The 16,704-nt window shown below is 35.6% G+C and overlaps 1 protein-coding gene across 19 annotated transcripts in view; it reads right to left on the reverse strand.

Moving 5' to 3' along the window:
* Positions 1–16,704, reverse strand: part of LOC134532816 (uncharacterized) — a 237,678-nt gene that overhangs the window by 14,013 nt on the left and 206,961 nt on the right. For all 19 annotated transcript variants that reach the window (XM_063369721.1, XM_063369718.1, XM_063369719.1 and 16 more), the window contains 6 exons: positions 7,832–8,101; positions 6,696–6,839; positions 4,882–4,996; positions 3,725–3,957; positions 2,761–2,893; positions 551–669 (listed from right to left, as the gene is read on the reverse strand). In XM_063369721.1, coding sequence (XP_063225791.1) covers positions 551–669; positions 2,761–2,893; positions 3,725–3,957; positions 4,882–4,996; positions 6,696–6,839; positions 7,832–8,101 — 1,014 coding nt within the window. The remainder of the gene's footprint in view (positions 1–550; positions 670–2,760; positions 2,894–3,724; positions 3,958–4,881; positions 4,997–6,695; positions 6,840–7,831; positions 8,102–16,704) is intronic.

Consider the following 16,704-nt stretch of genomic DNA (forward strand, 5'->3'; position numbering starts at 1 on the left):
AATAAGCAACTAACGGGTCGTCAACAAACAAATGAAAACAAGCTAAAATACAAAAAGTGAGTTTATGTTCAGATTATAAACTGAAATACATGTGCATTTACATCACACGCTTTTATTAGAATAAGTTATTTTGGGTAATTTTAGTAACTTTATAAGAATACTTTAACCAAAATGTGTTTTCTCGTGTATCGGTTCGGAATCGGTGAATTGGCAACAGTTCCATTGGTATATTGGTGTATCGGCATATAGACAAAATTTTGTGAATCGGTACAGCTCTAGCCTAACAGTATTTACATTTAAAAGAAAACTTAAACCACGGAGGTGTCTTCCGAAACCAGACACAGGAACGACAAACACTGAGTGAACTAAAAATGCAGGCAGTGCACTAATGCACCACGAGGCCAAGGTCAACAATCAAAATCCACCCAAAAAAAAAAAAAATCTGAATGCAAGCAACTGGATCATGAGGTACCGGGTTAAAGACAGTTTGCTGCGAGAGAGTCGGGGAGAGGAGGGCTATGTACAGAGGAGAGAGAGAGACGAGTGTTACCTCCTGCTGACGCAGCTCGGCCTCCTTGGCCCTCAGCCGACGGTCCTCCTCCACCTGCTCCCACTCCAGGCGCATCTTCTCCTGCTCCAGCAGCCGCAGCTTCTCCGCCAGCTTCTCCCCTGCGCAGCACCAACAGCATCCAGGTACATCGCTCAGCGGGGGCTTCGTTGTTTAAACATACTGCGACGTCGTGTCAGTTCAAAGTGCTCACTACCAACGCTTTCCTTTACAATTATATTGTCAAACTATCCGAATAAAATTGTCAACTGCAACCATTAGAGGTTCGACTCTTTGACAGTAATGTCATAAAGCAAAATTTTAACTGTTCAATTAAATAAACTCTCAGAAAGCAAAGTTAAAAGCAAAAATAATACTAACTTAATAAACAGGGGTAGAGCAAAACATGAGTTGTCCATTCTCCAGAGATACTTCTGGGCAACACAAAACAGTGAAAACGTGAACCTAAAGTTAATAAGAGACTCTGAAATCATCACATTGAAATTATTCTAATTGTGAAACCAATTAAAAAATCGATTGGCTCACTACATACACCTACAATGGTATTAGCACAGTACATACCAGATTTCTGTAAAAATTACCTATCGTGGCTATCGTTAGGGACATTCAACAGACCTGTAGGTCATAACTATCTCTCTCAATTACGCGATGGTTCTTCCAATAGCTACCACAAAGATTGGCAACAAAGTTCGAAAGTTTGGTAAGTAGTAGTTGACTGCAAATTGTAGAATCACATAACAGCCACTGCTTCAATCAGCCGGAACATGGACTTCTTCTCGCAGGTAACAGGAATGACGAAACATTGGTGGATTAACTCGATATAGTAATCTCTTCAATGTGGCTGGCAAATTATCATCCTGTAGTCTAAGCCACACACTTCTAAATGAATTTATCCAAGTATGAATTTCACTGACTATTCCTACTGATGTCTTGTGCCAACTCTTCTTAATTCAAAATGTTCTTGTAAAAAACAATTTTCGTTACGAATAATTAAAATTTTAGACCTTTCTTATTACTTAGCCTACTTGTATCTTGGTATGACAAAATTAATGTTCTTATAACACGTAGCTCACTTGATGACGATTAAAATACGTTTTCACTTAACTTCTTCTTGTGGAATTTAACCAGTTGCAACCACTCATAAGTAAAATTGTCTTTAAATATGGAACTCAATCCAGTTGGTTTGTAATAATGTTTCCAAACTCTGGAATTCATTGATACACCACTGGTTTTCGTGGAGGTTTAAACAAGACTAAACGTTTCCAAACTAACACTCTTGGATATTTAAACTTCTTCCTGGTATGTACTGGCAATCAACACAGCTCTTACAAATTGACATGGCCGTGGCATAACTGCCCTTATGTTAAGCGGGGGTTCGTGTCAATACATGTACTGATATTAATTTGTGGGCGCCACTGTGCAAGGGGCACGGTCCCGGGAGACTCTTTTTCAGGGCCGTGACGTCGCCCATGTGAGGCGTGATTTTAACCCCCCTAAAGCCAATCCTAGTACTCGCCACTGGTCCGCTCTCAGCGTTGGGTACGCTCTTCACCTACGCAGTGGGCTCTTATGGCGTCCCACACGCCGTCACACTCAGGATGTTGAAATAAACAAATACAAATAAAATCGTATGCCCTGGTTTATTAGTTGCTACTTCGCCTACACCTTTGATTATATCACACAACGCCTGCGGCATGAATCTGTTCACGTGGTGCGACCTGACCACGTGGTCACACTCTACAATTAGGTAATTAGCACAAAAATGACCATAGTGGTCACTCGTACAATTATTTAAACAGTCCCCCCCCCCCCCCCCCCGACCGAGAGAAGCCCCGAGGAATTACGAACGAAAGATTTAAGATGATTAAGATTTAACAGAATTACTTAGCAGTGCTGGCAAGCGGTGAGGTCCCCGGAGTGCTGATAGGTCACTCTAAACGTACTTATGTTGGTCGATGAGGAAAAAATTATGAAATTATACAATTGGTTAACTAACTATATTTAAACATCAGGAAAAACTAATGTAGAAAAGCAAAACCATTATGTAAGTATAAGTCTGCTATACTCAAGTTTATCATAGAAAAACTTCTCTGCAGAAGTATACATAGTTTCTTACACCACTCAGCACTTATTTATGTTGATGTGAACTGTATGAGATGAGCCAATAAGCTGTTTAACCTTTTCACACTCACCTATTCCACTCTGTTCATTCGGAGCGTGAGTATTCTTGTAATGCCATTGGTCCTCCTTCTCCACAGTCTCTACTATCTCACGTTCTCTCTTCATTATCTCCTCTTCAGAAGTGGTGCTGGCATTCCCATACAACTGCAACACCAACATTGAGAGCAATTTATACCAAAATAAAAAATTCAAGAACAAAAAATAGCATCAGTTAAGACTGACAGTTGTAAATGGCTGATTGATTACTGTTTAAAAACAAAACATCTCACTATCACGAATTCAATACAATATTTTAAAAATAACTATTCAGAAAAAGGAATAAAGATTTACATACATAATAAGAGATTTAATCAACACTTTAATCTAATAACACTTTAATCAAACATGACTACATAGCCTCTGTTGTTTACTCTGTTTATTACACTCCTAAATAACTGTGGTTTACTGCTAACAAGTACTACATATTTTACAACAGTAGTTTAACTAGCTGCAAGTAAATTGGAGTTGCAATAAAAGTATTACAATTTGAAATAATTATTGGGTCAGAATTAGATAGATTTATATATTTATTTGCTTGCCTCAACATTCACTAAAACTTCAATTCTATTAGTACTAACTGTAATAAATTTAAAAAGCTACAATTACTGATATATATGTATCATACATAAAATAACTGATAGGAATACACATTGAACAATTAAAAGGGATTAGTTCCAGCAATTGTTTGATTTTGAAATTTTTGCTATACCTATTTTGAATTTGGAGTCATTTACATAAACTTTGGGCATGCATGATAGGGCATACTGTTTATCTTCCAAAAAGCCATTATTTATTGTTACATTCTAATATCTGTTACCAGGAACAGCTGCTTCCACCAAGACAGTTCTACTGACAAACATGCCGTTCGATGTTGGGGGGGTCACATGTACTTTACTGAACAACTTGTGCTCGCTGTCTGTGCTCAAGCCTACGGACCTCGCTGTCCTGGCGACTGTGCTCAGAGGAGGGGGTGAGCACCGGCCGGCCCGACCACGACGCGTCGTCCAAGTGGCCTCGGTCCAGCTCCACGCCCGAGTCCCGGCTGTCCGTCGTTTCCCCGAGGGCAGAGTCCGACTCGGAGCAGATCGACTGCCGGTACAGCTGCTGCTCGGAGCGTCGCTCCTCCACCAGGAACAGCGTCATGTCAGGCGGAGGTGCCACCTTCAGCTCTGCAACACCGAGCACCATCTCCGTCTCGCAACCAAGTGCCCCACCTAGGAACTCACCAGAATAACCGTCTGCACCATTTTATCTTATCCCGCTACAACTAGCAAAAAGGCCAGCTTCATTTTGTGCATACACAATATATGATAGTATACAGTGGAGTCCCACTAATCAGAACCTCCACACCATCAATCAGAAAATCCAGCTTATCCAAATTATTTTTAAGTGAAATTAGATATTTAAAAGTAATATATATATTTTTTTGTATTTTAAAAATTATTTTTTATGTCTTGACCCAATTATTTACATGTTTTGGTGACTTTGAGCTTGTAAAAATGTTTGAGGCCGTGTTACATAACAACTAAATGCTTATTGAGATGTATTTTACTTTATGCTGTAACATTTCTGCAATTATTCTGTTCATACGAAAATATGGTCATTTGAACAGGTCTCGACCCCAATTAGATCAAATCAGCTGGAATCCATTGTAGTCAGTAACAATTTATTTCTGTGGAATTATACTGCTTTTATAGAACTGTGAGAATACTTAATATAAATTAATGTTTTGTTAAGATTTGTATTAATGATGTTTCACTGCATGTTCAAATTCATGGTCATCCTAGCCGTGGTTTTAGATTTGGAAAATAATTTTTTTTGTGACTAGTCTAAAAACTAGTAGATGTCATTAAAAAAAAGTTAAAGAAATGATAATGTGCCAATAGATAAATCTGAGTAACATTGGAAGATATGATAATAAGGTAATCCTAGTGGAAGTAACAAGTGAGTTACATGCATCTGTGGACACCATTCATAGTATTTCTATATCTATTACGAAACTCCAAAGCATTTCTTCTCGAACATCCACTCAAAGGAGTCTAAGAAAACTCAATACAACACACGTATGTATACAGCGAAAATCACGTGCTAACCTGGCTCTAGGTAGCTGTCGTCATTGCTGCCTTCAATGCCTAGAAAGTCGGAGCGCTTCCTTCTTATCTCTTTCTTGATTCGCTTCGTTGAGTCGAGCCGCTTCAGGGACGTCACCTGCAGCACAAGGAAGACGGTGTTTACAGAGAGTTACAGTGTTTGTGGTTCTTATCAATGATGGGTAAAGATACATTATGGAAACTGCCTACGACTAGCATGCACATGTGTACATAAAATCTCAGTCATCTCCAGTCCAAACTAATCTCACCTATGATGTAATTTTTACAATCAACAGGGTTCCAAAAGACAGATTCAGAATTAACAGCAGTAGGTCTAGGTAGATATTGAAGTTTTGCAGTCACAAAGTTTTGCAGTCCCAACATTTTGGGATACCATTTCATAATAAATTATTCTGTTAAATAAAAATGAATAGTAAAAAATAATTAATTACTCCAGTGTGTTCTATGCACATTGATCTTGTGCTAACAGTAAAACAAAACAAAAAAGTTTATCTAAAGCTTTAACTTACTGCCTTATTGAACAAACACCATAAGTACCATACTAAATGCAAATAAAAATTATGTGTGTGTATGTGCATGTGCATGCATGTGAAAAACTAAAAATGCAGGCAGTGTATTAATACAATCTGACAGCCAATATCAACAGTGGAATACACCTAAAAATAATTTGCACGTGAGTGGCTCGATTGATGCCATATTACAGAATGAGCCATATTACACATAGAATTCTGGATTACAGACCTTTCCCTGTATTATTTAATAGAGAGTTCTTTCTGTCCCCTAAAAAAAAAATTAAATGCTTTTCAAGAATGTTTAGTACAAACATCACAATATGGTGAAAACAAACGCTAAAAATTAATTATTTAATATGTAATTATATCAAATAAGATTATTCAATAATAGGAAATTATGAAATATAATAATTCACAAAATACAAAGTTTAAAAAAATTAATTTAAAAAGTGCAAAATTGCAAGACTATGTACACGTTAACAATTCAAGAATGGGAATTCCAATACCATCTTAACGCATGCGGCGGCGTAAATTTGAGGTAGGTACCAAACATTTATACGGAAATGTGTTTCACGTGGTCACTTTGCACTGAAAACAGTAAATATAATTTATGTTATGTGAAGTCCAATATTATTTAGTTATTATTTATTTTTCAATTTTAAAAACTTAATGTAAGTTAATTAAAACAGTCTCCATCACAATATTATAAACATTTCTTTGTAGTTCAAGCAGTTGGAATTTTCCATTGTTTGTAAACTATGCTTTAATAAAGCAAGTTGTTTTATTATCAAATTTTACCATGCTGGTGATATATTTATTTATGATTTATTAGATTCAAGAAAGTTATTAAAACCTAGGATGTTTAATTTTGATATGTAGGACTGGCACATGTAGCTAAGAAATGATGCGAGTTTAAACTATGTAGTAGTATGAAAAGTGAAAGTGGATTTTTAGGTTATGACAGAGACTTTCATTTTTCAATAATATTGGCCGAAAAATAATTGGGGGCACGAGTCTTCTCGCTGTACACTGGCAATGACATTATCCCATTTGGTGGTGTCCTAGGCAAACAATCCGTCCTGACTTTAACCGAAACAACCCCTCGTGCAATTAAGATTAGCCAGTACACAAACTTTTTTTTCAACCACTGGCGGACCTAAATTAATATTAAATTTAACTAACCCTGAAATCCAATTATTTAGAAGTGAACAAAATTCTGTGCAAGAGTGGCTACGCCAAAGCAACATCATGGAAGCACGACAAACATCCGTCATCCACACTGACCGGAGGAGGCACGTCTTCGTCGCTGAGGTCGACGGGTGGCGGAGGTGGCTTCTCCTTGGGCGGCTCGGCGCTGGTAGGCGGACCGAGGGGGAACTCCAGGCCTGCCACCACCTCTATGTCCGCGGACAACACCAGCGGTGGGATCTGAACACACACCCGAACCTCAGTGGCTCACTCTTCCTTCCTCATGTACACGCAGGCAAGGTAAAACATGCCCTTTTTTAATGGTTACATGGGATACCATTCTACCATAAATTATCACTTGCTGACTCTTAGATATTTTTTTTCTTAAAAATTCTATTATAAATGTATGCTACAGTATTGCAAGATTGGTAAAATTTTAATGGATTCACACAAACAAGATCCAATCCTTCTGAAATTGAAAAAATAATTTTGGTTCCAAATTTTCAATTTTTTTGTACAAACAAGACAGCAGTGTTGTCATTTTAGTGCAGTGATAACTAAATTTGGTTAAGAAAATTATACCCTCCAAAATGTACAATTTTTTTCCAACTTGCTGCTGGAGTGTGAATATTAAACAAAGCTCTTCAGAATGTATGCTGAATAGCTGTAGTCTCTTAACAAAGTGCACCTTTCGGGTCAGAAATGTGGTGGGTGAATGAGCAGACCACAAAATGTTACCACAGCAGAAAATGGATTAAGGTTGGCTACAAGTGAGGCTACAAGATGCATGCAGCAATGGGAGAGAAGGGTATGATATGACCTCCATGCTTGAATGGTTCAGCAGTAAAAATTACTTAACAATGTGATTTTTAAGAACTGTACTAAACTGATCTATTTGATTATGTAAAATAAAAAATAATAATCTGTAACAAAGTAGAAACAATTTTATTGCAAATTTATTGTTATCTACGTAGTTATAAAATACCTAATGAAATGTAAACTCTTTCTCATACTAATTATTAAGGCAATAAAACACTTTTGAAAAGTAATGTACTCATAATAATTAAAGATGTAAATTCAAACAATTCATTAAGTACAAGATAAAAGGTTATGCAAGATGGCACAGAAATGGAGATAACTTCTCGGGCACAAGCCTGAGGAATACCTATGACATTCGAAACTGTAAATCCCAACTTACTTGTGTTCAACACTGCGAGGTAGAAATGCCCTACCTGACTGTCAATCAGAGGAAAGAACATCTCGTCTTCAGACGTAGGCTTGTCCAACAAGCTGGGGTAGGGGGAGATCTGGACGCCGGAGTCATCCGACACCACTTCCCCCGCGGCTGCTGTCTCCCCCTCCGCCTCCCCGCGCAGTCCCTCCGCGCTGCCCGAGTCCTCGATGGTTTCTCCCGCTGCCGGCCGTGGGCCCTGGGGCTCAGGGCTGCCTGCTCCTGCATCCGCCATGCTCGCCAGAGCAGCATCATCTGAGCTCGGCGTGTCCTGGCATCACACCGACCACGTCAGAGGCAAGCCCTTGATACACACTCCAGCTCTATCTTATCAGCAACACTCACGTTATCTGCAGTGACACCATTATCTACATCAGAGATGCAACCAAGCATGCAGACAACAGAAAATATCCTAGCATACCATATTCTTTAAAGTAGCATCAAGAGCAGTTTAAAAAAAAATGTGAAGCAGTAGTAACAAAAGCTACACATAACCATATACATACCAACACACAACTAACTACAACACCACACATGCAATTTAAAAAAATAATAGTGACGCATGCATAATCACTATTAATAAAAACCTTCACAAAGCAAACAAACAGCTACAAGCGTCGCATGCACCCAGTCTTACATTTCGACAAGACCGTAGCTGGCCGGGCGAAATAGGTGTGTGACGTTGGCAGCTCCCCTAGCTTTACAATTGGCAGAGCCTTGCTCCTTTCACAGTGAAGAAATACCAACATTAACACACCACTTAAGAACAGCACAGTAAAAATACTCCTGAATGTACAATTAATTACAAATATAGAACACTTATAAACTATGTAGTTTTAAATTACTGTAAGAAATAAAGCTTTTCAATACTTAACACCAATTAAATTTTTTATTCTTAATTCTTCTTAGTTCTTCTCATTAATTTTATGTTTGTATAATTTTTCTGAGCATTTCTATTTGTCATAAATTACTCTTTTAAGGTTTTTTTACCCAACACCATATTTTATATATTTTTCAAAAAACAATTTTAAAGAAAAAGCAATTGAATCTTCATTACTACTTATTGATTGTGATTCATAACTTGCAAAAAAAATTCTTTTTTAATAATTTATTGATTTAACTACCTCAGTAACCTAAATGCTATGTAGTATAGGTTAACACTATTTTAATTTTTTTTAAACAAAATACAAAATGGCTACAAAGTTGCAGAACCCAAAAGAAAAAAAAAGATGTATCAGTTTTTCATTAGCAAATAACACCTGCATTTCCCACACTTCTCCTCACTTCCTTTATCCATGTCTCTTTGTCTCTCTCTACATCTTCTGACTTCTATTTTTGTATTCATGGGCCTTTCTGGTACTCACATACTCTTATTCTCTCATGTGGCCAAACCATTTCAATCCTTTCTTGTATTGGTGTTTTCTTCAACATACCCCTTACATTAGTGTTCCTTATCTAGCATACACACTACACAACACCACAATATCTTCTCTTATCCCCATCTGGATTGCAATAAAATACGGCACAACACCAACCATGATGCCACCACCAAAAACACAGTGATAATGAAATGTATGACTAATTCAAATGTAATAAACACTTAAATTTTTTTACTACTGAAAAAATTTCATCACACTCAAACTTGCAGAGAAGTTTCCGCTCATCCCAATGCTACAAGTGCATTGTTTACAAACCTGAGGATCTTTGAGGCAGAGCATTAGACTGCTACAACCCGAACGACCAATTAAAACAGCAACGGCCAATAACTACACTGATTGACCAATGTGTTAGTGATGGCTTGCTATTAGCACCAACAGTTGCTACATTCAGTTAGCAAACATTAGACCCACCGACAAACTCAAGGTCGTCTTTCAGCTTACAGAATGCTTTAACAACAATACTAATCATTCAAAGCTAATTAAACTCTCTCCATGTCATTCTTCTTGTTCCTTTGTATACAGGCTGCAAACATACACACATAAAAAGCTCTTGCAAAGAGATGCTACTTACACAGAAAAATGGAAGTCACTAGTCTAAACTAGCATACTTTTTTATAACTGGGTTATAAAAGTACCTCCAAGTTAAAGGAAAATATCACAACTTCTAAGAGTTGCCACAATAGTGTCAAAGTAAACAAAAAAAAAAAATCCAGTTATCTTTTCAAACAATTAAATTTCTATCAGAACTTTGAGTAGTAAAAACATGATGGCCACAAATATAAAATTTTGAAATTCAAGGACATTTCAAGGATTTCAAGGGCCAAATTGTGTTTTTAAGGTTCAGTAAATAAAAGAAAGATGATAAAAATAATTCAAATTATTTTCTAGGAGTATTTTTCTATGCATGATGATACTGTATCAAGTTTTCTTATCTACAGTCGTTTATATCACCCTTCACACATTGTTTTCGAGATTTGTGGTCCAATTTTTTCTGAAGATGGTAAGCTATAATATATGCTCAGTACTGAGTGGGGTGGGAGGGTGGGGAGAGTTGGGGTAATGAGTTGAGAAGGGAAATCCTAGAAGTAGGAGGGAGAACTCTAAAAACATTTTAAGGCGAGAAGGAGAAGGCAAAGGGGAAAAAAAAACTCAATGGTAGTGAGAACGATAGAGGAATGGAATGATTTGGATGAGGAGTGTGTGATGGCAAGGAGTATGGCTCAAATCAGAAGAGAAGAGGAAAGTAGGGTGAATGCTTGCCACCGGGCATGTGCCCAATCGTAGCAGTCTTCAAAGCAATAAGAAAGGTAAAATTAACTGGTCAGGAAGTTCAACGACTATGTGACTTTTTTTTTTTTTTTTGTAATTTACAAAGATAGATAACCTGGTAAATTTGTACATAAATTTTAATATTAACAAAGTGGAAAAAATATTAACAGCCACTAAATGTTTTAAAATTAAAGATTAACTTTACAACAGTTGTGAAAAAATCAATATGCAGATACATACAGGAATATGTCTTCATACTTTAGCAATAAAACATTGCACACACATCAATACTGCAATCAAAACTTACTATGGAGGTGTGGCTAAGACCAAAACGTAGATTGAGTATAACATTTATTCTATCTATGGATAAAAATACTTTATGAAACCATAAAATTAAAGGACTTATGCCATAATTCAAGCACATTTCCAGATTTTTCAAGGACAGTTACAACTTTTCAAGGATTCAAGGACGTGTGGCCACCATGAAAAAATAAAACTGAGTGTATTATATTATAACACATAAGATTACAGCATTTCACATTAATAATCTTAACAGAAATATCATAAATACTCATTATGTTGTTGATAAATTTTAAAATGTTAACTACCTGAAGTTAACAGGGAAGAGGAGTTTTGAAAATAACCAAAAAACTGGCTTTTTCTGAAGATTTGATCAATCTGTAAACTAAACAGAACCACTGAATTATTATTTTTAAATTTTTCTTACTTCCAATATTAAATTGGGAAGTTTTTACATCCAAAATATTATTTTTCTAGGCACACAGATAACACCATTCTCAAAGCACATTGCTCTCCATTATATCGCATTCCTTATTAAATTATATTATACCAGCTAATGCCCGGCATGCATTGCAATGTCTCTTTAATTATTTTTTTCGTAATTTTTTTGAAGATTTTACACAGACACAAAGCATCTCTCTATCATCACTTATGTGTGTGTGTGTGTGTGTGGGTGTGTGTGTATATACACACACACACACACACATACATACATATACATATCTATCTATATATCTGTATCACTCTCCATCACTTTATATATCTCTATTCCTATCTATCTCACTCCAAAACTATCTCTCTTTTTATCTTTCTATCTCTAACTCTATATCACTCTCTCGACTCGCACGTCAATATTATTATTTGGACCATAGAAAACAGGAACTGGAATAAAATACTTAGTGGTAATATTCTGATACTACTCATGCGCCCCCTTAATTTTTGCTGTAAATGTTGATTTTATAGAAATCTGACCTAAACAGTAATTGTCGTGTTTTAAATATGGAGGTAAGAAGTAAGGGAGTTGGTGTAAACAATCTTTGTCATGTTAATACTTGAAGTAAAAATGAGAACGACACCTCTAACCCCCGCTTTCCTTCTGCATAGTAAAACAATTTTTGGTTATAATGAAGTTTAACCTTAATTTCTTGCAGACATGTTGGTATTATGTTTGTTTAGCAATATTAATTACATGATGGCATCTTTACAATTCTTCCTGCGGAGTTCTTGTAGAGTTATTAAACAAATTTATAGCATATTAACCTTTATACAGCTATGACTTATTTTGCTTCCTAATTGCTAACAAGATGACTTCAACTTCAGAACAGAAAACCACTCCATAGACCTCCATGGTTTCAAAGGTCAAGGGTACAAAATTTCATAGAGATCATATTAATGATGAGTTATCAATGCTTACGCGAAATTTTATCAAGAATTAAATTATGCTTTACGGATAAGTTTTATCAGAATCTCACCTAGACAGTGACCTTCCCTGTGTTTCAAAAATCAAGTGTGCAAAGTTATAACTCAATCGGATGAACAATGCGCAAATGCATAGAAGTCGAACACACACACACACAAAAACATTCATTTTTTTATATAAGAAGTTTTATATACAGCACAATTGTACACTGATTTTTTTCTATGGTCAGAATGATCACAGGTTGGTGGGTTTTCTCAGGGTGCTGTTATTTCCCAATTAAATCTCTGCCGCTTGCAGGTCGGCATGAACAAGAAGTCTGTCCTGGTGGGTGCAGCAGACAGCTGCGCTCGAGTGCCCGTCTCTATTATCCTAGTGTTTGTGTTGTCAGAAAGAAATCATGAGATGCAGATTTCCGATAGAGGACAAATTGAAGTTGGCCAATCAAGGAGAAAAAAAACTGCAGTGGGCACCACTTGTGTGCCAACTTGAAGCTAGTCAGTTTAAGTCATGGCACACATTTTAGAGATCACGGAAGTAAGAAATGCTAGTGCTTCCACTGACAGGAGAAAGGATGAAAGGAGAAGGAGCTAATCACCAACACATCACATGACTTTCTACTCATTTATTACGCCTATCCAAATCATCTGAATTAATAAAATTTAAAATTTGTAGAAGTTGTTGTGTATTTTTCTACAAGGACCAAAAACAAAGGCTGCCAATTGGTACAGGGTCTCTGCAGTGGCAGTGATTGCTGTTTGAAACCTTCTGGAATCTTAAGACGTCAAATTGCCTTGTATCTGTGCATTATCATGAAGTCCCACTTTTATGTTATAGTTTTTTTTTTTTCACTAGTTTCAATAATTATTGTCCTATATTACATTTTGCAGCCTCAAATTCCCAGCTGAAAATGCTGCTCACTCAGTAATATTTTAAATTCTTTAAGTGTTTCAACTAAATATATTACAGCAAGGTAACTATAATATTAGTGCCTTATTATACATTTTAGTTTTAACATATTGCACTTAAAAAGGTGTATTAATTTACATCCAAATATGTACACTTGTTTACTACCAAACCCTAGTAAGGCATTAAGATAAACCATAATACACTGCATCACAAAATATATAATACAACAACTTATTTTAATCTGGAAAAATAAACTTTACGTTTTGTCAATTATAAAACAGGATAGCTACTTGAATAATTACTTCAAGTTAGTCCATAAGAGAGATCCCACTAACAAATCACATCACCAGATTGCTACTGTGGTCAAGCCATGGGCAAAAACTGTCACCAATTTTGCATGCAGGACAACACGATTATCAAGGTTTTCCACTGGACATGTTTATACCAGCCCACCAGTAACACCGGCAGAGATGCAAAAATACAATAAATGTTAAAGAAAAACCACACTATGCAAATAAAATAATCTTTATCCGTATTTCTTTTCTCTTACCTTATTAATGAGTATAATTATTATTCCAAAAGTCCACCCAAAAAAAAGTTGAAACTTATGACATGCTAAGGTAATAAGGTTAGGAAATTCAGTAAAAGATTTGGTAGTACAATTGATTATAGTTTATTTCCTACAAAACCTCTGTGATGTGTCTAAACAACCAGAATCGATACATGTCAACCTCCATGCAGCAAACAGACAGAGAAAGAAGAAGAATGTTACAGAGAAAGAAAGAAAGAGAGAGAGATATTCAACGGCTGAGAAGTCACCAGACCAAATTAGTAAACATTTTTAACACTTATGTTACACACGTTACAAATTCAAACAATACCTGTAAGTACTTGAATGAGTTACAATGAAAATGGCAAAAAAAATGTCTTAAAATATGGTAAATAAATCTTGACAAAAAAATTAAATAGTAATTAAATATTTTCTAAACTGTGAAAAAAATGAAAGGAATTAGTTTTATTTGTACATAATCAACACATATTACCCAAAATGCTGAGGGAGGAAAAACACGTAAAAAAAAGATATAGTTTAGATTCAACAGCCATTTTCAGTATCTCTGTCAACAGATCCCTTAAGGTGGCCACCTGGCTGGGCCACAGCAGAGCTCTGGATGTTAGCACGCTATATACAAACAGTTCAAGATTAAAGGTGTCTGATTTTGAATATCATTTAATAACTGTCTATCTATAAGTTTCTCTGTATGGTTTTGTTTTTAACATGTGTTTTTTGGATGGCAAAAAATGGTAAAATAGGTGATTTTATGCACTTTTTTTTATGTGAAAAATTTGTTAATAAGTATTGTTAGTTGTTTTAGAGACATGCAGGAAGCCTTTATCTTTGGTATTCCACTTAAAAATGATAGGGTCACACCTTTGAGTCCCACGGAGGCATTTTACTGATGAGAAGAGGTGAGTGCTGCACAAACCAGTGTCACCCTTAGTGCCCAGGTGCTTTCATATCTCGTGTGCCCAGTCAGGAGGCCCCTTAACAAGTATGGCACTTTTCCACAATTTTAGGCTACATGCCCTTGCTTCATAGCTCACAAAAATTTTTAATTATTGAACAAATTTCATGAGTTAACCTTCCCAAGTATTGCTTTAAGAGACTTCACAGAACAACTGTACATTTAGTAAGATTATTTTTAAAAAAACCTAAGAAAAATTAGTCTTAATGAGCTGCCTAATCAAAGAGTAATACCAAATAATACATTACTTTAGCCTGCAAATTTACAAATATTCCCAACATTCATAAACATTTCAACTCTACAGCTAGCACTAGATTTTTAAGATTACCAAAGGTTAAAATCTTTGAAGACCAAATCTAGGAACTATATAGGCACCAGTATACACATACATTTATAAAATTGTGCGTCTCTACGGATTCAAAATCCCACCTTTGTCCAAAATACTTTATTACAAGCGAGTGTAACTCAACCCATATTTACAGCTTCAGCTTCAGACTTATTCTCTGTACAGCCCCTAAATACGTTATAATTTACAAAATTTTCAAATCATGTCAGTTAAAACCATAAACTTATGGCAGTAGAAACATATTCAAAAACTACTTCTTTCACAATCTACAAATGTAATTAATTAGCAGGAGTGATTGGTTGCCCAACAGAACATTTAAATATCTATGAGGGATACGTGGAAAAAGCCTCAAACAATGGCTCAGAAATATTTTAGAAATACATAAATCAATCCAAAAATGTAAAGGGGAAACATGTGATTCCAAACTCTCACATCCTTTGAAAACATAACTATTCAACACCACAGGTGTTAGGTTAAATAGGCTGTGTTAAAAACTTATATGAAAGTATTTATAAAAAAAATTCCCTCACAACCTGATATTCATTACAAAACCACACACAATACAGCTAAAATATTAGCTAATAATAAGAATACACTGCTGTAATAATGTGTAACCTGAGAAAAACACATGCAAATTAATAACATGTACATAGCAAAATCCAAGAAAAAGGTCAGAATGTAATGAGGTTAATGCAATGATCATCAAAGAAAGAATATACTTCATACATAAAATGTTACTAATTCTGAAAATTTTAAAAGCTAAAACTGAATCTGGAGAATCACAAGATTTCCTTGCAGAACACATTCAAACTGTGCAAAATTCAACTATTAAGGATGTAAAATATGATTCTATGAAAGTGATTTCTCTATAAGATAAATATTTGACCTTTTTTTTAATGCTTTTTTCATGCATACAGGATATTTTTTAACTCGTACTACTAAGTTTTAGAAGCAGGTACAAAAATTATAACTTTGTGTTTGTGCCCATTTGTATATGCCTTAGCATTTGTCTGTCTGTGCCAGTAAGTCTGCCTGTCATTGCTTGTGACTATGTGCGTTCTCAAAACTTATTTTTACCTAACACAGATACACTGATTAAAGCCACAATCACAACTTAACACCTGGTAATGAACAGTAAATAGAAAATATTTTCATAGAATCATTCCAAATGCCACAAATGTTTTATCTAGTGAAGTGCCTGTAAACTTCATGCAGAGCTGCACAGCTTGGAACCACATGTTATAGCAGTATGCTTCATCTAACAAAATGTATACCTATTAAAGTTGTTTCTACAAGTTTACATTGAGTCCACTATATATACAGCTCAACTAGCACCATACCAATACAATCCCATGATTCCAAGTACATTCTGTATTTTATTTTTTTATATAAAAAGGAATTAATTAATTGATGCTGAGCTAAAATTTATTCCAATTTTGAAAGCTATGGAATCAATCCCAAAGCTGGGAATAGCTTTGAATACAATTTAAGTGTTCCAAACATATTGACTTTCGTAAATTGAGATCTTTAATGGTACCTTCAGTCTGCCTGAGAACTACCTACTACTTAAACAGTCATTTGCATATTTAGTTTAAACAGTAACTTCAAGATTTATATATTTTTTAAACTGATGCTATTTATCAACCAGCACAACCAAGAGCTTCTGAATGG

This window comes from Bacillus rossius, chromosome 6 (assembly GCF_032445375.1).
Source record: "Bacillus rossius redtenbacheri isolate Brsri chromosome 6, Brsri_v3, whole genome shotgun sequence".
Classification (NCBI taxonomy): domain Eukaryota; kingdom Metazoa; phylum Arthropoda; class Insecta; order Phasmatodea; family Bacillidae; genus Bacillus; species Bacillus rossius.